The 21,397-nt window shown below is 49.4% G+C and overlaps 1 protein-coding gene across 1 annotated transcript; it reads left to right on the forward strand.

The window, feature by feature from the left end:
* Positions 1-4,439: 4,439 nt before the first annotated feature.
* LOC123133828 (probable C-terminal domain small phosphatase) lies at positions 4,440-5,791 on the forward strand. The gene has a single exon (XM_044553230.1). The coding sequence runs from the start codon at positions 4,627-4,629 to the stop codon at positions 5,566-5,568; it is 942 nt and encodes a 313-aa protein (XP_044409165.1). The 5' UTR covers positions 4,440-4,626; the 3' UTR covers positions 5,569-5,791.
* Positions 5,792-21,397: the final 15,606 nt, after the last annotated feature.

Genomic DNA, 21,397 nt, shown 5'->3' on the forward strand with positions numbered 1-21,397 from the left:
AGTAGGATGTACAAGGGTGAAATTAAATAAACAACACTTTGAGACTAGCACTGTAGTATAGCTGTATAAGGCTACTACACGCGGAAATTCAACTACAGAAAAATAGAGGAGAAAGAGCATGGAAATAGGAGACGTTGGGAAAGAAAAAGAAGTATCTCTATGTGGGCAAAGTTAACCAACATCAACCTTCTGTAACAGGACCAACTGGAGGGACTGCACGCATCACAGAGCACGCTGATGCGACCCACTGCAGTGTTGTTGGTGACCGTTGCACCATACTCTCAGATGAACCTGCACATCCACCATCACCACGAAGCCTTGCCACCGGTTCCACACCTATCGCGCCCGGGCGCATCAACCTCGGCGTGGCTCTTCGTGCTGTGCCGGCGCCGCCAGCCACCGTGTCCTTCACTGCCCGTGGCACGCGCCTCCATTCTATTGACTATCGGGCCCAATAAAATCAAGAAATTCAAGAAAATTCAAAAATGCAAAAGGGGGGAGGGGGCTCTGATTGGCTTTTTTGCTGAAGAGTTGCCAAATTTTTCAGAAATTACCTTGGTTATTCGTGATCATTCAAAAAGTTGTGAAAACCCCAATTTAGTTTATGGATTTCCCAAATAACTTATTTTCATGGGTATTTGGCCTTCAGAATTCATATTTACACTTTGTTTCTTTGTAGAATGACGTGTACAAATTCGTACTTTACATTCCATGATTTATTAGTAGTGGATTGCTATTTTCTAGCTTTGTATTTTTTTCTTGCGCACAAATCACTATTTTTTGACGCGTATAAAATTATTGAGATAATCTTTGGGAACTTTACATTGCTTTATAAATTATTCATACTCGTATTGCTAAAAATAAGTTCATTATTGGATATACCACATAGATGAGCGGAATAACTCAGAATGGTCATAAATCGTGTTTCGTGCTTCAACATGATAACTTTGCTTCGAACCTATGATTACAACAAAGTCCTAGGCTTGGATGTTCACAATAAATGACCCATAGCAACTCTCCAAAAAGGCCTTGTATTGCTTACATCACAAGATGTCACATGCCCAGATAACTAAGGGAGAATTAATAGAGATGATGGTTCAAATGGGACTTTGTATTGCACTAAGGGACCATTTTTACACACCTCATGTCAGTCAGTCATCTAAGCCACTAGCAAGCCGGCAAGATACCAACAAGACTCTCTCGGGCAATGCGATTAGAAATTCTATTCATGAAATAAAGGTAAACCTACACTAAGCATGACAAAATCGTGCATCAATCTTAAGAATAGGAAAGCATGACTTGTTAAACCACATGGTGAATAATGTCTATCTTGTAATGAGTATGGCTTACATTGTGTTGTTATTGGAATTCCTTCTAATTCTAAATTAGAGAAAGAGGGGTTTTATACTTTATACATTTAAAATGTATCATGAATTTGTATAACTAAGCAAAGTGTGTAAAACCCACATGGTCGGGAGTCCTCAGTGCATCAAAACCTCTGTGGTCACAATAACAAGAAATGAAACCACCTTCCTGGAAATTGCTACAGTAAAAAAACCTATTGAGGTTCATGTAGATGCAACAGTTACACCTATGGTTTATCAAGAAAAAAGATCCATTAAGGGCTGGCCTAAACTCCATTAGCAGAGAAGATTGGGAAATCCACACTAGAACTAGAAGGTCCACTTCTACTTGCTAATACAAATATTCTTGGAGAAAATCTTTGTTGAAACTAAAGACAAAAAATTTGAGTTATATGCTGTAACATGATCCAATGGCCGTCTCACTAAGTAGCAGGAAATGGAATATGCCTGAAAAATTATTGCTTTCATGGAGAAGGGACTTGATAGTACTTGGTCCAATTAGTCTCTTGATTTTTTGTTATCCCTGAGCTATGAAAATTTTAGCTAGATGCTTGTTATTTAAGAGATTTTATTCTCGACTTATATGTCAAGAATGCTTAATATTGCAGTGACATAAAATTTGGGTATACATATACGTTGTGTTGTATCCCTCCACATGTAAAATGTTGAATATGTTAAATTTTGCAAGATAGACATTTGCTTCCTTTATGTCGATATCTAGGAAGATAACTAGGGTGATGTGTGGTTGCTGAGAGCATAAATTTTGCACTTAGATTACATGCATTCGTTGTGTTTGATCTTATGATCAGAAGCTAGCATATCTCTTTGGCAAGCGCTAGGAATCATACTACTAATTTATTGCTTCCCATCGAACCACTTGGTGGCCATTTGATTAGTAGCATAATATGGGTTGGATCAATACAAAGGGAGGCTAGGTTGTTTGTTAGATTTCTTCGGAACAAACTGCTTTACCCGTAACTGCTACCACAATGCACGCATGTAGTAAGGTCCTTCTTCTACTAGCTTTATTCAATTAACCAACACTTGCATCATTCACAAGTTTTCCGAGTTAGCAACTAGGGGGATCATCATTGAGTACAAGATAAATTATTTTGATAACTAAAGCTAGCTAACTCATGGGCAACACCATTAACTTCTCTCGAACAATGTTTGTACTCAATAGTCCCAATTTGCATCGCCGGGTCCAGAAAATCCATATAAACCGCTGCCGCCAAGTCCCACCACTGTGATTGGCCTTTACAGAAATTGATCACCTCCATATAGTTAGATTATGCCTGTAATCTATTGATTTAAAGGGGGTTTCCAAAGTGGAGTCCAGCCTTCATGGGTAGTGCCTCAATGGTCGCCGCATCTGTTGCATATGCATAGAATGTGCAGTTCCACCCAACGAAAGATCCATTAGCATCCCTCAAAATCGATGTCGTCGCTCCCGTGCCCAAGTCAATATAAAATGAAGCATCCACATTTAATTTCAAGTACTATGGGAGTATCTTGGGCCATCTTTGGTTTGTAACCGAGGCATTATGTCTGCTTAAGGAAGCTGCATTAGTTGTTATAGCATGCAGCGAGACCGGCTAGCCGACGGTACCCTCTCATCATGGATAGCTATCTTTGAAGCCACCAGAGATACCAATACCCCACGGCTGCCATGGCTTGTACTTCAACGTGACTCATACCTTGCATTGCAACAATGGGGAAGCTAAGGATGTGCTTGAGTACATCAGAACCTGCAAGATTAGTAGCCAATTCCATTTGCACAATATCCTCGGGCAAGTATGCGCTAGAGATGCTTAGCTCGCTCATGCTGCCACCGACACTTTTTCATGGTGTCGAAGACAAACATGTTGTGGTGGAGAGAAGGGGGCATGGCCTACTGGGGGGTCATGTAGGCATGTATGACACATTTATAGGTGCGCCTTACCATCTAAAGAAACCACACAATCAAGCCTGCAAGTGGAGATATCGAAACAAGATTATGGTGTGTAAAGAATGAAGTGCGGGAAATGAGAGAGGGTTGAGATGGAGGAGAAGAAGCTTGCAGGAGGAGTAGGTTGAAGACAGGGGGTTGGTGGTGAAAGTAAAAAATATATGAGTGAGTGGTAGTGAAAGTACATGATGTCACGTGTGTGTGGGGGGGGGGGGGGGTGAGCAAGCGGCCCAGGAAGGTATGGCGTCTTGCTCCAGGACGTGGGATTTTATCCGAGCTAGAATGCATTTGATGGACGAAAGTGTGATTTTCTTTATGTTTTCTACAAAATTCTAAAACTATAGGCAGCAAACCAAAAAAAAATCAAAAGCAATACCCTATTATTGCCATCCCGATCGAAAATATATATTTTGTTGTTAGGGTAAACAAAAAGGACTTTTCACCGCTGGCCCAAATGGAAATTGGACCTATCATTAGCATTCTTGAAAGATGAAGAATTTTGAGAAAAGTTCATGGATTTGAAAAAAAAATCATGCATTTGAGAAAAGTTCGCCAATTTGAAGAAAAAGTTGATGCATCTGAAAACATTCACAAATTCAAGCAAAGTTGACAAAGTTGCAAAAACAGTTCACGCATTTGAAAAACATTTATGAAATTGGAAAATTTAGTGGATTTTAAAAATATTCATGAACTTGAGTAAAAAAATTATGGATTTGAAAAACAAATCAAGAAATTTTAAAAAATTGACGCATTTGAAAAAGATTATGAATTGAAAAAAAATCACATATCTGCAAACATGTTAAAAGAACGAAAAGCAAAAACCAAAAAAGGAGAAAAAGAAAAGGGCAATAAAAATCCAAAAGAAAAACCGGCCAAATGAACATATAAGAGACCAGCAGAAAAGAAACTTCGCCGGAAGTTCCCAAAATCATAAGAAACCAGCGCTGTGCAGTGTACATGGGCCGGCCCTTTTGTTCGTGGGCTTATGCGCGCCGTGTACGCATAAGCCATTAAACGGCGCCACAACCGCCGAATAGGAGTTGGGAAGTCCAGCTGGCCTGCCGTTTATACAACACGCGTTTGCAGCGGGTCCGAATCGACCGTTGCCATTTCTTTATTCAAACCGCACACGATTTCCATTTCGTCTCCCCCCTTTCCGACCGTTGCAAAATCTCCCTCGAGAAGAACTCAAATTCACCCCGCCCCACGTCGCATCCCGCATCCCACACTCCCCCCTCATCCTCTTCGTCTCCCAGTACTCGAGAATCTGAGAAGTCCAGTACACGCGGCGAAGCAGCAGCAGTACATCCCGCGATGGTGTCGAGGACGCCCACGAAGGCGCCGGCGACCAGGCCCGGCACCGGCACCGGCAGCCCCGCGAAGCCGCCGTCCCCGGCGGCGAGGCGCCGCCAGGCCCTTCGTGGGGGTCGCCGCCCGTCCTCCACGAAGCGGAGGGCGTCCCCGCTCAAGTCCCTCGCGGCCGCCCCCGCAGCCGTGGCCTCCTCCTTCGGCCGCTCCGTGCGCTTCTGCCGCCGCCGCCTCATCAAGGTCTTCGCCCGCCTCGCCGTCATCGGCTCCCCGTCCAAGCGCCGGGCCGCGACCGCGGGGTTCCAGCGCCTCCGCTCCTCCTCGCCCCCGCCCACGCCGCACTTCTCCCCCCGCGCTCAGCGGCCCGGCAGGGTCCACGCCGCCGCGCTCCCGCCGCCGTCGGATCCGGAAAAGAAGACTCTTTTTCTGGACCTGGACGAGACGCTCATCCACTCCCAGACCGACCCGGCGCCGGCGCGCTACGACTTCACCGTGCGGCCGGTCATCTGCGGCAAGGCGGTCACCTTCTACGTCTGCAAGCGCCCGGGCGTCGACGACTTCCTCCGCGCGGCGGCGGAGGCCTTCGAGGTCGTCATCTTCACCGCGGGGCTGGAGCAGTACGCCTCCCTCGTGCTCGACCGCCTCGACCCCACGGGCGCGCTCATCGCGCACCGCCTGTACCGCAGCGCCTGCCGAGACGACGGCGACGGCAGGCTCGTCAAGGACCTGTCGGCCACTGGCCGGGCTCCGGACTGCGCCATCATCGTCGACGACAACCCAAACGCCTACTCCCTGCAGCCAGAGAACGCCCTCCCAGTGGCGCCCTTCATCGACGACGCCAATGACCAGGAGCTGGAGAAGGTCATGCGATTCTTGGACGCCGCCGCAGGGTTCGACGATACCAGGGAGGCCATCAGGTACTACAAGGATCTCGCCACAGCGAAGTGAGCCGAGTGCCCGGGGTGCCGGCGAGGAGATGGAGGTTGAAAATTTCCCCTTCTTGGGTCTTCCTGAATAATGGTGAACTGGTTAGCAGATGGTGGTGAGCATTGATCTTTCAGAATCTTCCTGAATGCAGTTTGTTAAATATTTTTATGTGGTTCAATGAAACTGAAACTGGAATGTGCATTGAAGATGAAATTGAGCAATACCAAGGATTACTTTTGTCGGATATTATGGTGACTGGTGAGCATTGATCTTTCGGGAACTTCTTGAATGCAGATTGCTAAATGTGTTTATGTGGTTCAAACGAAACTGAAACTGGAATTGGGTTGAAGATGAATTTACGAATAACTCGTTCCGCACACTTTCCAAATGATAACAACCCAGTTCACTACTACACCTAACAAAGCAGGACTTACTACAAGCCATGGTGGTTTGGGAACAGGGGACAACACGAGGCCAAAGCCTTCCGATCCACAAGCGACCCTCGTTCCCCGTCGCCACCTCTGTTTTTCTTAAGTGCTCGCTACCTCCGTTCTGTTTGTGTTACTCACCTCTGTTCTGTTTCTGTTACTCACATCTCTCAACAACGACTTGCTGTGAACTGAAAATCTCTCACGCAATACAGCACGCTGCAATCCTGTACTTTTTTTGTGTTCCTTTGTTTTTCTAACTTGTATATCGGATGGGGAATAGGCCCAATTGTGTCGGCCAACTGACCTGCCCTGACGCAGGGTTTAGCTTGGGTTGAACCGGACTTGTGCGCATGAGTCAAAGCGTTGTAACTTCCAAGTTTTCGTTACAAGCATTATCGTAAACATCGCGTCATATAGATTCAAAGTTTTACCATTATCATAGACACTGCCTTTCTAGTGATGCTGCCGAGACTATGATTCTTAGTATTGTGGATTATCCATATATTACTGGGGTAAGTTATATGGAATCTTGATTGGTCAAATCGTGGAGTTGTATGATTTTTGATGAATACTGCAATCACAAGTCTCCGTTACTCATATCATAACTTGGAAGATGCCTATTATGCTGGAAGATGAATACTACGATGCCTATTTGTTACTATGGTTACCCTAAAGCTCTACGACGCCCGTGGTACAAATCACGACTGGTAGAATTTATTGTTTTGGCAGTGTTTCTTAGATTTCATATGTGTCTTTCTTCTGGACATCACTGTACTTTGCTCATGCCAAAACAAACAATAGTGCTCAGGCCACTAACACAGAAGCAAAGGACATATCGGCCAACAAACAATCAATAGGGACAAAGAAAAACAGTTAGTGATTTTAGGGAGAGAGAGAACATGAGAGAAATTAGTAACTTTAGTAAGTTTATTAGCTGAAAACAAATTGGCTAGAGAGCTTAGTAACTTTAGTAAGTTTATTAGCAGATTTGCTCTGTCTTTCCTTTTGGTCACAAGTAGCATTTCCCTTCAAAATAAATCAGTGAAGCAGTGGTACATTGTTACCTACCAGGCAATAATAAGCAGGCATGATACTATGAGAGCTTGCTAGCACCGTCGGTGTCAAAACCGGCGGATCTCGGGTAGGGGGTCCTGAACTGTGCGTCTAAGGCTAATGGTAACAGGAGGCTGGGGACACGATGTTTACCCAGGTTCGGGCCCTCTCGATGGAGGTAATACCCTACTTCCTGCTTGATTGATCTACTACGAGACCGTAGAGGCTAACCCTAGAAGCTAGCCTATGATTATGATTGTTCTTCTTGTCCTACGGACTAAACCCTCCGGTTTATATAGACACCGGAGGGGGCTAGGGTTACACAGAGTCGGTTACAGAGAAGGAGATCTACATATCCGAATCGTCAAGCTTCCCTTCCATGCAAAGGAGAGTCCCATCCAGACACGGGACGAAGTCTTCAATCTTGTGTCTTCATAGTCCAACAGTCCGGCCAAAGTATATAGTCCGGCTGTCCGAATACCCCCTAATCCAGGACTCCCTCAGTAGCCCCTGAACCAGGCTTCAATGAAGATGAGTCTGGCGTGTAGATTGTCTTCGGCATTGCAAGGCAGGTTCCATCTCCGAATACTCCAAAATAAACTTCGAACACATGAATCGTGTCCGGCTCTACAAAATAAATTCCACATACCACCGTAGAGAGCATAATATTCCACAAATCCAATCTGCTGACAGCTTTTCCTAGCATGACATCACGCCATGGCCCGGTCACTACTAACCGTTTTGCCCAGCCTGCCACTACGCGTGTCGCGAGGCGGTTTTATTGGCACGTCTTGTCGAAGCAGAGATCGTGTTCCCCTTATCGCGGGATTCTCATCAATACGGGCGTGGGTAACCCAACTACGCCTGTTGGTATGACTCCTCAATTTTAGGCAAGTCCCAAATGGTCACGCTGAGGATGCTTGATATTCACCCCCTTTATAGAGGGACCGAGGCCCGTCCCTTTCTTCCCACGCTTGCTCCTTCCCCCACCTCGAGTTCCAATACCCAAAGCTCAGGCTTAAGCACTTCGAACCTTCAATCATGTCCGGACCCAACCTTCAAGGTCGGTGGATAGCCTCCTCTGTCACAGAGGAGGACATCGAGAAGCTCAGGGAGGCCAGGTATCTGACCTCAGAAATCCAGCACAGGCTTCCTGCCCAAGGGCAGGTCATCCCCACTCCCGAACCCAACGAGAGCGTTGTATTCGTTTCCCACTTCCTCCGAGGCTTAGGCTTTAGTCTTGATCTCTTTGTGAGGGGGCTCATGTTTTATTACGGGCTAGATTTTCATGATCTAGCTCCGGATTCCATCCTTCACATCTCGTTGTTTATCGTCGTGTGCGAAGCCTTCCTCCACATTACCCCACACTTCGGTCTATGGCTCAAGAACTTCAACGTAAAGTCGAAGGTGATCGATGGACGGCACGCGGAGTGCGGAGGCGCTATAATAAGCAAAAGCGCCGATGCCCCATGGCCACAAGGTTCTTTCTCGGAGGTGTTCGATTTATGGCAATGGAGGTGGTTCTATATCACAGCTCCCCGAGGCACAAAGTGGGCGGCCGCCCTGCCTTCCGCTCGGGCCCTCCGCCCCAACTGGCGTCATGGGTCAACGAGGGATTGGACTGGGGGCCTGCAAATGATGTACCGACATTGCAAAGCCGCATTCGGGATCTTCTTGAGAGGGATGTCGGCCTCATCAAAATAATTCAGGTAATGCTAGTCCGTCGGGTCTTGACGTGCAAACGTCGACCTCTCCGGATGTGGGAGTTCAACCCAGAAGGACCGCAAACTATTCAACACTTCTTCGGCATGACGCTCAAAGGGATGTATCGGCTATTCTTCGGATCACGAATAAAGTGTCCGGACACCACCGAGGATGCGGGCTTGAACTGCAATCGTCCAGATACCCAAGTAAGTAACTCTGCAACCAAACATGTTGTTAATGTATATTATAACATTATTCTAAAAACTGTCCGCGACCAGGATTGGCTCAGCAAGGCGGAGAGGATCAGGTGTCCGGCCCCGCTTCCCGAAGGCTCCCCGAATCCTGCGTTAACCAGGATGCTTAAACGTGCACTGAATCAAGTGCCATCGGGGGAGGATGAATGTAACAAGCCGGTGTAATGATGCTACAGTAACCCCTGGGGTTAAGTTAATTGTTTTGCTAAACATGTGCCTGATCATTATTGTCTCATGCTCTTTCACATTCCAGTTGAATTCAAATTCAAATTCTGTGTGAAATTCAAAATGCTCAAACATGAAAACTAAAATGTTCATCATGTGGAAAGTATTCTTCTGGTAAAATTGGTGGTGAACCGATATTTTTTGCAAAATGTCTAAATGGCTTGAAATAGCTAAAACCAGAAAAAGCTTTAAGATAAAAAAAAGGGAAAGCCCCCCCCCCCTCAACTGGGCCGACTGGCCCAGCTGGCCACCGCGCCCCCTTCCCATGGGCCTCGGCCCACCACAGCATGCCGGCCCAGCTCCCCGTACCGCGCCCTCCTCCTGTTCCCCCGGTGTGCACCGCTACAGGGGCTCGTCGCTGCCCGACCACCTTGCCGGCAACGCCGCGGGTGGATAAGAGCGCCCCCCTCCGTCTCCTCGAGTCCTCCCCCACCTACCTCCACCCACTCCCCTGCTCGCCCTCTCTTCTCTCTCCCTCACTCCCCAGATCCACCTTTCCCCTCTCCCTCACGCGCTCACTCCTCCCGAGCGCCACCGTCGCCGTGCGTCGGTTGATCCCGCGGCCACCGTTGTCCCCGACCCTCTCCGACGTGCCCCCAGGCGCTGCCTCGACCTCCACATCCGCCCCGCCGAGCCGCACGGACCGGGACGGCCCCGCCGCACCGCCACGACCTCGCCTTCGCCCTCGGCTCTGACGAACGCCGCCGCCCCGAATCCACACCACTGCTGCTCCTAGTCACCCAACGGGCCACCGTGTGCCCCCAAGGTGAGCTCCGGCCCCCTTTTCCCTCTCCTCGCGCGTCTCCGCCTCCACCGTAGCTAGCTCGCCCGCAAGACGAGCTTCGCCGTCCGCCATTGCCATCGTAGGGCTCGCCACCGAGCTCCTCCGCTCGAGCTAGTAGCTCCGACGAGCTCCTGGAGCGCCGTAGACCTCGCCCAGCTTCTTCGTTCGCCAAAACACGCACTGCAACGCCGATCCCGACGAGGTCCCGAACCCCACCGCCGCCTCCACTCGTCGCCGACGCAGTTCTGGTCACCCCCGCGTCCAACCGACCACACCATGCGGCGCGGCTTCGTCTCCTTGTTCGAACGCGCCAAGTCCCGGGCCAAATGACCCCCTGTGCGCGATTCCCGGCGAAGTCCGGCGAGCCCCGCCACTGTTTTGGTCGCCGGCGGCGAAACCCCGACGCCGCCGACGTGGCACACCTGGACCCCGCCTCTGGGTCACTGCCCGTGGGCCCCCTGGCCCCAGTTGACCACGTTGACCGTGGTCAACTGTGCTGACTGGGCACACAGTGTCCCTGACACGCGGGCCCCGTCGCTTATTTTGTTAAATAAATGTTTTTCTAAATAACAACGATTAATTAAAACGTTAGTTAAATTAGTTAGTTAGTTAGTACTAACTAGTCACTGACTGCTGGGGCCCATGCCCCCTAACTAACCCTGTTAGTTTAGTTAAGCCTCTGTTAGACAGAGAGGCTGACAGGTGGGTCCCACCTATCAGTTTGACTGGTCAGCGGAGCTGACGCAGTGCTGACATCACTGCTGACGCAATAAACCTTTTCTGCTTTTAAAATAATTCAGAAATTGGTTTAAACTTTGAAAATCCGTAACTTTTAAACCGTAGCTCGGATCGTAAAAGTTTATATATGAAAAACGCCCAGAAAAACGAGACGAACCCAAATATGCGGTCCGTTTACCTGTCAGAAGCCTCTAACTATCTGAACATGGAACATTCCCCTCATGTCATCTGTTTGACACAGGCCCGGAACCGGGAATACATTCCCGGTTGAATCCCCCCTTCACCTATATCATGTAGCCATACGTTAGGTCACACCCGGCACAACATATTGCCACGTTATGCTTTGTGATGCTATGTTTGATTTATATTTACTGTTTCTTCCCCCTCTTCTCTCCGGTAGACCCCAAGACCGATGTCGATGCCCCTGTGATCGACTACGTCGATGACAACCCTCCTTGCCAGAGCAACCAGGCAAGCCCCCCCTTTGATCATCCCGATATCGCCCATTCCATTCTCTCATGCTTGCATTAGATTTTGCTACTGTTATTGTTTGCTCCTATTCTGATGCATAGCCTGCTTTTGTATCTACTGTTGTACCTTACCTGCTTATCCTAAACTGCTTAGTATAGGTTGGTTAGTGATCCATCAGTGACCCCCACTTTGTCCCGATTGCCCCGCTGGATTATCAGAAGACCCGATCAACAGGATCAAAGACCAGGCCCCGGCACCGCACATCACTTTCCCCTTAGTTGCTCGACACTGCTGGGTTACTATCGAGTGCCGAGGGTGATACCTCTACAACACTTCTGATGTTAACCCTATAGTGTAGCTATTCGGTCGTGGTCATCGAGGGTGATTCCGCCTTAACCACTTCCGATACGACTCTGTTGTGCAACCCCTCAAGTGTGAACCTCGAGGGTGATTCCTCTTACGTTCACCTTGATGATTACATCGAGTGAAATTCACCGGGGGTGATTCCTCGGGTTTTCCCCTTGATGTTTGGACACACGGTTACTATGGTTACTATGACTTTACACTGAACCATGTTACTAAAGACGGGTCGACCCTGAGGGGTGCCCGCGCGAGAATAATTGCGAGTGATGAGGAGTCGGGTTAACCTAGAAGGTGCCCGTGAGATAATTACGAGGCGTGGCCGGGCATTCTTAGCCCTTGCCGCAAGTCCTCGAGACGGGGCAACGGGGTCACATCTTTCGTGAGTCTCTGCTTGTTACCGCGCGTTCCCAATCCACTACGATTTGGATATTTGATCCGAGGGGCCTCTGGCCTGATAGCACTAACCATCACGTGGGCATAGTATGGGCGTTCTGCATCGTATGCATCAGCCGAAGCTTAATAGACGTCAGCGACTGAGCGGCGCGCGCCGGGTTGGACTGGTTACGCCTTCTCTTGTATAAGGGAGGCTAGGTCTGCTCACCGGCCGCGTACACAACGTGTAGGAGTTCCCGGGGAGATGGCCCATGACCCCTGGGGGCATAGGTTTAGTCCGGCGTGCTGACCTCTCTGTTAAGTCTAGGTCGGGTTGCGGCGTATTGTTTGGCCGAGGCCGGGCATGACCCAGGAAAGTGTCTCCGGCCGGAGTTAATCAAGCGTGGTGGGTAAGTTGGTGCACCCCTGCAGGGAAGAACTAATCTATGCATAGCCTGTCCTACGGTAACGGACACGTGGAGTTGTATCCCGATCGATACAACTAGAACTGGATACTTGTGATGAGAATTGGATGGTGAAGAGAAATGGATTGTGATGATAACTGGATAGTATGGCTCTGGGATTGCTTTCTCGCAGGGAGTCGAGAAAGGATCTCTGGCCGAGGTTGATTACGCTACTACTTTACTTTATGCTACTCTACTCCCTCCTGTTGCTGCAAGATGGTGGTTTCCAGAAGATGCTAGTCTTCGATAGGACTAGGCCTTCTCTCTATTCTGGCATTTCTGTAGCCCAGTCCACATATATAGCCTTCCTTTGATAATGTTGCATATGTAGTGTAGATCCTTTCTTGCGAGTACTTTGGATGAGTACTCACGGTTGCTTTGTTTCCCCTTTTCCCCATTCTTTCTTCTTTCTGGTTGTCGCAACCAGATGGTGGAGCCCAGGATCCAGACGACACCACCAACGACTACTACTACCCCGAGGGTACCTACTACTACGTGGAGGCCGCCGACGGCCAGGAGTAGTTAGGAGGCTCCCAGGCAGGAGGCCTTGCCTTTTCGATCGCTGCTGCTTTTGTGCTAGCCTTCTTAAGGCAAACTTGTCTAACTCATGTTTGTACTCAGATATTGTTGCTTCCGCTGACTCTTGTATAATCGAGCTTATGTATTTGAGCCCTCTAGGCCCCTGGCTTGTAATATAAAGCTTGTATTATTTTAATTTGTGTATAGAGTTGTGTTGTGATATCTTCCCGTGAGTCCTTGATCTTGATCGTACACATTTGTGCATGATTAGTGTAGATTGAATCGAGGGCGTCACAAGTTGGTATCAGAGCCGACTGCCTGTAGGTAGCCCCCTTTCCAACTCCTTGGCCGAAGTTGAGTCTAGTCACTGAAAAACTTTTACTAACATGGCTGTGTGTCTTACGGGCCCACGTCGCCATTGGGTGGTGTTAGGATCTTTTACTCCTTGTCTATACTCTGGGACTCTGAACTCTCTTCTACTCGGGTTAAACGAATTTACTAACTCTAACATTAGGATCCCGTGACCACATTCACCCCAAAGTTGGATAAGCCATAGTTACTCCTTAGAATAGCATCTTGAATAATGCACACACTGTCATGTTGACTACTAAGAGGTATCCATCGTACCTCTTTCATTATGCCTGTTTCATCATGAATGATCCTTTGTCTTTGCAAATGCTCGATACTGAACTACCCCCTGTTACATGTTAGCAGGATGGTTAGACCCGCTGGTCGTGGCCGTGGTGCCAACGATCCACCACCGCCCGAATTCTTTGCTGGAATGATGCAACAGTTTGAGCTGAACCGCCAGTTCATGGAAGGAATGATGGCTCAGTTTCCTCGTCCGAATATGAACCAGCAGCCAGCCCCAGTTACTCTGCAGGACTTCATGGGCCTCAACCCGACAATCTACCGCAGCTCAACTCAGCCCCTTGATGCTGATGACTGGCTCTGAGACATCATGTATGAAATGGAGTCTGCTAGTGTTGCCCCTGCCAGCTATGTCACTTTCGCATCCTTCTTCCTCAAGGGTCCCGCTGCTCAATGGTGGGACAGCCACAGGCGTACCCTATCTGCTGGAACGGTCATCACTTGGCCAGATTTCCAAGCCGCTTTCCGTGCCCGCTTCATTCCTTAGGGAATCATGGACAGGAAGAAGCGCGAGTTCCGTAACCTCACCCAATGCAACAAGTCTGTAGATGCTTATCAGCGGGAATTCTTGGAATTGTCCCGTTACGCTGAAGAAGACATTGCTACTGATGCTCGTAAGCAAGAAAAGTTTCGTGATGGACTTCACCCTGATGTCAAGCTAGCACTGCTCGTTCATGACTTTGCCGACTTCACCACCTTGGTGAACAAGGCTATTCAGGTTGAGACTGGTCTTCAGGAACACCAGGGATTCCTCAGGCGTAGCCGTGACGCTTTCCCATCTTCGGGCCCGTCAGCGCAGAAGCGTCGGATATGGATTCCCCACAGCATGTATCGTCCAACTGCACCTGCACCAAGACAGTCCTATGTTGCACCTCGTCTACCTCCTCCATCGGAGAGGCAGCCTCTTCGAGTGGTACCACCCCAAGCTCCTACTCCCAATCCCAATGATGAATTGTGCTTTAGGTGTGGTCGTCCAGGTCACCATGCCAGAGAGTGCAATCAAAACAAGAACCAGCTGGCTCTGCCTTCTAATGGCCGTGGAAACAACCAGCCCCGCAATAGCAATGCCCGACCTTATGATCGTGGTCAGGCTAATCATGTTGATCTGAATGAAGCTCAAGACCAGCCTGCTACTGTGATGGGTACTCTTCTCGTTAATTCAGTACCGGCTTCTGTTTTATTCGATTCAGGAGCATCGCATTCATTTATGTCAGAAAATTTTGCATACGCACACGACATCCGATGTGAGCCCATGAACACTCCAATAGTGATGCGCACCCCTGCGGGCCGATGTCAAACTACCATGATTGGTCACGACGTTCCCATTGAGATTGAAGGGTTGGAATTCCTTGTTTCTCCCATTATTCTGGAGTCTTCCAATATTAACCTCATTTTGGGAATGGAATGGTTGAAAGCGCATACTGCCTCTATCGTTTGCGCCACCAAGGTCGTTCACCTCCTACATCCTTCCGATGAGATAGTAAGCTACCATGCTCAGCTTGTTCAGGACGCTGAAGCACGACTTTATGCTTTGAATGCGTTGAACGCAGCACCTCTTGAGGGGATTGAAAAGATTCCAGTTGTTTGCGACTTCCAAGACGTATTTCCAGATGAACTTCCAGGAATACCCTCTGCCCGGGCTGTCGAGTTCGTCATCGACTTGAAACCAGGCACCGTTCCTATCGCCAAACGACCCTACAAGATGCCACCTCATGAACTCCTTGAGCTTAAGGAGGAAATCGACAAATCTCTTCGCAAGGGTTTCATTCGTCCAAGTTCCTCTGCTTGGGGAGCACCTTCTCTCTTTGTGAAGAAGAAGGACGGAACGAACCGTTTGATCCAAGATTACCATCCTATCAACCAAGCTACAATTCAGAACAAATATCCCCTTCCTCGGATCAATGATCTGTATGATCAACTTGCTGGTTCATCGATATTCTCTAAACTTGACTTGAGGTTGGGTTACCACCAGATCCGTGTTCGTGAAGAGGATATTCCAAAGACCGCCTTCGTCACTCGTTATGGTTCTTACGAGTACACCGTCATGTCATTCAGTTTAACCAATGCTCTAGCTACATTCTCTCGTCTGATGAACTATATATTCATGGATTACCTCGACAAGTTCGTCGTAGTCTATCTGGATGATATACTGGTATATTCGAAGAATAAAGAAGAACATGCTGAACATCTTCGTCTTGTTCTGGAGAAGCTTCGAGAGCATCAACTTTATGCCAAGTATTCCAAGTGTGAATTCTGGTTACCCGAAGTCACCTACCTTGGTCATGTTATCTCCAAGGATGGGATTGCCATCAACCCAGAGCGCGTTTAGGCTATTCTTGACTGGACCCCTCCTAAGACTGTCAAGCAAGTCAGAAGCTTTCTCGGCCTAGCCAGCTACTGTCGCCGCTTTGTCGAGAACTTCTCCAAGATCGCCAAGCCACTGACTAATCTGCTTCACAAAGGCGTTAAGTTTGACTGGACAGAAAAATGTCAGGAAAGTTTCCAGGCACTCAAGGACAAGCTGACTTCTGCCCCAGTGCTTGCTCCTCCTGATTCTCGCAAGGACTTCGTCATCTATTGTGACGCTTCACGTCAAGGATTAGGCTGTGTTCTAATGCAAGAGCGCAGGGTGATTGCTTATGCTTCCCGTCAAGTGCGTCCTCACAAGGAAAACTACCCGGTTCATGACCTTGAGCTTGCAGCAGTTATCTTTGCATTGAAGCTATGGCGACAGTACCTTCTCGGTAATCGTTGTGAGATCTTCACTGATCATCAGAGTCTGAAGTACCTGTTTACCCAGCCAGATCTGAACCTCCATCAGCAGCGATGGATGGAAGCTATTGCTGACTACAACTGCGGTATATCTTATACCCCTGGTAAGGCTAATGTAATGGCCGATGCCCTGAGCCGCAAGTCTTATTGCAATAATCACATGGTCTACAAAGCTCAACCCCGCCTTTATGAAGAGCTATGCAAGCTGAACCTTCAACTAGTTCCACAGGGTTCTCTGAATAACCTTGTCCTGGAACCAACTCTTCTGAAAGCAATTAAGTCTGCTCAAGCCAAAGATGCTCACGTTGATTTGATGAAAAAGGATCTTGCCTTAGAGAAATCCAGAGATTTCTCACTTGGTGAAGATGGAACCTTATACTTCAGAGATCGCATTGTAGTACCCCGGTTCGAGCTTATGACAGAGAAGGTGATGAAAGAAGCGCATGACACCCCTCTCTCTATTCATCCGGGAAGTACCAAGATGTATCTAGACATCCGTCAGAAGTACTGGTGGTCTAAAATGAAGCAAGACATTGCTCGATATATCGAAGAATGTGATGTTTGCCGTCGCGTCAAAGCAGAACATCAGAAACCGGCTGGACTTCTACAACCGCTTCCGATTCCTGAATGGAAGTGGGATAAGATCCAAATGGATTTCGTCACAGGCCTTCCCAAGTCTCAGAAAGGTAACGATGCTATCTTTGTTGTCATCGACCAATTCTCGAAAGTTGCTCACTTTCTGCTAGTCAAGGAGACAATCACTGCTAGTCAATTAGCAAACTTGTATATCTCCAGAATTGTGTCACTCCATGGCATTCCGAAGGAGATCAGTTCAGACCGTGGCAGTTTATTCACTTCAAAGTTCTGGGATAGTTTCCAAGAGGCAATGGGAACTCACATTACCTGGAGCACTGCTTATCATCCCCAATCCCAAGGCCAAGTCGAGCGAGTCAATCAAATTCTTGAAGACATGCTTCGAGCTTGTGTTATTTCTTTCGGCAAGAAGTGGGAAGAATCTCTCCCTGATGCGGAGTTCTCTTATAACAACAGCTATCAAGCCAGCTTGTAGATGGCACCCTTTGAAGTGCTTTATGGACGGAAGTGCCGAACCCCTCTGAATTGTTCAGAAACTGGGAACGAGCACTCATTGGTCCGGACATTATTCAACAAGCTGAAGAGCAGGTTCGCATTGTCCGGGATAATCTCAAGGCGGCCCAGTCCCGCCAGAAGAGCAACTATGACCGGAAACACTGGGGCTCAACTTATCAACCTGGTGAACAAGCTTATCTGCGTGTCACTCCTTTGAGAGGCACTCATCGGTTCGGAGTCAAGGGCAAGTTAGCTCCTCGCTACATTGGTCCCTTCCGTATTCTCGCCCGTCGTGGACTGGTGGCTTATCAACTGGAGTTGCCACCTCAATTCTCTCATGTTCATGATGTCTTCCACGTGTCGCAACTTCGTCGATGCTTCAAGGATCCGGAACGTGAAGTGGATCCGGAATTGATTGAAGTTCAAGATGATCTCACATACAAGGAGCATCCTATCCGCATTCTTGAAGAAGCTGAACATCGAACCCGCCAGAAGGTTACCAAGTTCCTCAAGGTGCAATGGTCGAATCATACTAAAGATGAAGCCACTTGGGAACGCGAAGATAACCTCCATGATGAATACCCCGACCTGTTCCCTTCTACCTCTTAATTCTCGGGACGAGAATTTCTTTTAGAGGAGGAGAGTTGTAACACCCCGGTGTAATGATGCTACAGTAACCCCTGGGGTTAAGTTAATTGTTTTGCTAAACATGTGCCTGATCATTATTGTCTCATGCTCTTTCACATTCCAGTTGAATTCAAATTCAAATTCTGTGTGAAATTCAAAATGCTCAAACATGAAAACTAAAATGTTCATCATGTGGAAAGTATTCTTCTGGTAATATTGGTGGTGAACCGATTTTTTTTTGCAAAATGTCTAAATGGCTTGAAATAGCTAAAACCAGAAAAAGCGTTAAGATAAAAAAAAGGGAAAGCCCCCCCCCCCCCTCAACTGGGCCGACTGGCCCAGCTGGCCACCGCGCCCCCTTCCCATGGGCCTCGGCCCACCACAGCATGCCGGCCCAGCTCCCCGTACCGCGCCCTCCTCCTGTTCCCCCGGTGCGCACCGCTACAGGGGCTCGTCGCCGCCCGACCACCTCGTCGGCAACGCCGCGGGTGGATAAGAGTGCCCCCCCTCCGTCTCCTCGAGTCCTCCCCACCTACCTCCACCCACTCCCCTGCTCGCCCTCTCCGCTCTCTCCCTCACTCCCCAGATCTACCTTTCCCCTCTCCCTCACGCGCTCACTCCTCCCGAGCGCCACCGTCGCCGTGCGTCGGTTGATCCCGCGGCCACCGCTGTCCCCGGCCCTCTCCGACGTGCCCCCAGGCGCTGCCTCGACCTCCACATCCGCCCCGCCAAGCCGCACGGACCGAGACGGCCCCACCGCACCGCCACGACCTCGCCTTCGCCCTCGGCTCCGACGAACGCCGCCGCCCCGAATCCACACCACTGCTGCTCCTAGTCACCCAACGGGCCACCGTGTGCCCCCAAGGTGAGCTCTGGCCCCCTTTTCCCTCTCGTCGCGCGTCTCCGCCTCCACCGTAGCTAGCTCGCCCGCAAGCCGAGCTCCGCCGTCCGCCATTGCCGTCGTAGGGCTCGCCACCGAGCTCCTCCGCTTGAGCTAGTAGCTCCGACGAGCTCCTGGAGCGCCGTAGACCTCGCCCAGCTTCTTCGTTCACCAAAACACGCACTGCAACACCGATCCCGACGAGGTCCCGAACCCCGCCGCCGCCTTCACTCGTCGCCGACGCAGTTTCGGTCACCCCCGCGTCCAACCGACCACACCATGCGGCGCGGCTTCGTCTCCTTGTTCGAACGCGCCAAGTCCCGGGCCAAATGACCCCCTGTGCACGATTCCCGGTGAAGTCCGGCGAGCCCCGCCACTGTTTTGGTCGCCGGCGGCGAAACCCCGACGCCGCCGACGTGGCACACCTGGACCCCGCCTCTGGGTCACTGCCCGTGGGCCCCCTGGCCCTAGTTGACCACGTTGACCGTGGTCAACTGTGCTGATTGGGCACACAGTGTCCCTGACACGCGGGCCCCATCGCTTATTTTGTTAAATAAATGTTTTTCTAAATAAAAACGATTAATTAAAATGTTAGTTAAATTAGTTAGTTAGTTAGTACTAACTAGTCACTGACTGCTGGGGCCCACGCCCCCTAACTAACCCTGTTAGTTTAGTTAAGCCTCTGTTAGACAGAGAGGCCGACAGGTGGGTCCCACCTGTCAGTTTGACTGGTCAGCAGCTGACACAGTGTTGACGTCACTGCTGACGCAATAAACCTTTTCTGCTTTTAAAATAATTCAGAAATTGGTTTAAACTTTGAAAATCCGTAACTTTTAAACCGTAGCTCGGATCGTAAAAGTTTATATATGGAAAACGCCCAGAAAAACGAGACGAATCCAAAGATGCGGTCCGTTTACCCGTCAGAAGCCTCTAACTATCTGAACATGGAACATTCCCCCTCATGTCATCTGTTTGACACAAGCCCGGAACCGGGAATACATTCCCGGTTGAATTCCCCCTTCACCTATATCATGTAGCCATACGTTAGGTCACACCTGGCACAACATATTGCCACGTCATGCTTTGTAATGCTATGTTTGCTTTATATTTACTGTTTCTTCCCCCTCTTCTCTCCAGTAGACCCCAAGACCGATGCCGATGCCCCTGGGATCGACTACGTCGACGACAACCCTCCTTGCCAGAGCAACCAGGCAAGCCCCCCCTTTGATCATCCCAATATCGCCCATTCCATTCTCTCATGCTTGCATTAGATTTTGCTACTGTTATTGTTTGCTCCTATTCTGATGCATAGCCTGCTTTTGTATCTACTGTTGTACCTTACCTGCTTATCCTAAACTGCTTAGTATAGGTTGGTTAGTGATCCATCAGTGACCCCCACTTTGTCCCGATTGCCCCGCTGGATTATCAGAAGACCCGATCAACGGGATCGAAGACCAGGCCCCGGCACCGCACATCACTTTCCCCTTAGTTGCTCGACACTGCTGGGTTACTATCGAGTGCCGAGGGTGAGACCTCTACAGCACTTCTGATGTTAACCCTGTAGTGTAGCTATTCGGTCGTGGTCATCGAGGGTGATTCCGCCTTAACCACTTCCTATACGACTCTGTCGTGCAACCCCTCAAGTGTGAACCTCGGGGGTGATTCCTCTTACGTTCACCTTGATGATTACATCGAGTGAAATTCACCGGGGGTGATTCCTCGGGTTTTCCCCTTGATGTTTGGACACACGGTTACTATGGTTACTATGACTTTACACTGAACCATGTTACTAAAGACGGGTCGACCCTGAGGGGTGCCCGCGCGAGCATAATTGCGAGTGATGAGGAGTCGGGTTAACCTGGAAGGTGCCCGTGAGATAATTACGAGGCGTGGCCGGGCATTCTTAGCCCTTGCCGCAAGTCCTCGAGACGGGGCAACGGGGTCACATCTTTCGTGAGTCTCTGCTTGTTACCGCGCGTTCCCAATCCACTATGATTTGGATATTTGATCCGAGGGGCCTCTGGCCAGATAGCACTAACCATCACGTGGGCATAGTATGGGTGTTCTGCGTCGTATGCATCAGCCGAAGCTTAATAGACATCAGCGACTGAGCGGCACGCGCCGGGTTGGACTGGTTACGCCTTCTCTTGTATAAGGGAGGCTAGGTCTGCTCACCGGCCGCGTACGCAACGTGCAGGAGTTTCCGGGGAGATGGCCCATGACCCCTGGGGGCATAGGTTTAGTCCGGCGTGCTGACCTCTCTGTTAAGTCTAGGTCGGGTTGCGGCGTATTGTTTGGCCGAGGCCGGGCATGACCCAGGAAAGTGTGTCCGGCCGGAGTTAATCAAGCATGGTGGGTAAGTTGGTGCACCCCTGCAGGGAAGAACTAATCTATGCATAGCCTGTCCTACGGTAACGGACACTTGGAGTTGTATCCCGATCGATACAACTAGA

Source organism: Triticum aestivum, chromosome 6B, assembly GCF_018294505.1.
Source record: "Triticum aestivum cultivar Chinese Spring chromosome 6B, IWGSC CS RefSeq v2.1, whole genome shotgun sequence".
Lineage (NCBI taxonomy): Eukaryota > Viridiplantae > Streptophyta > Magnoliopsida > Poales > Poaceae > Triticum > Triticum aestivum.

Excerpts from the sequence above, each read along its gene's own strand:
- LOC123133828 (XM_044553230.1), top strand. The coding sequence starts at position 4,627 with ATGGTGTCGAGGACGCCCACGAAGGCGCCGGCGACCAGGCCCGGCACC.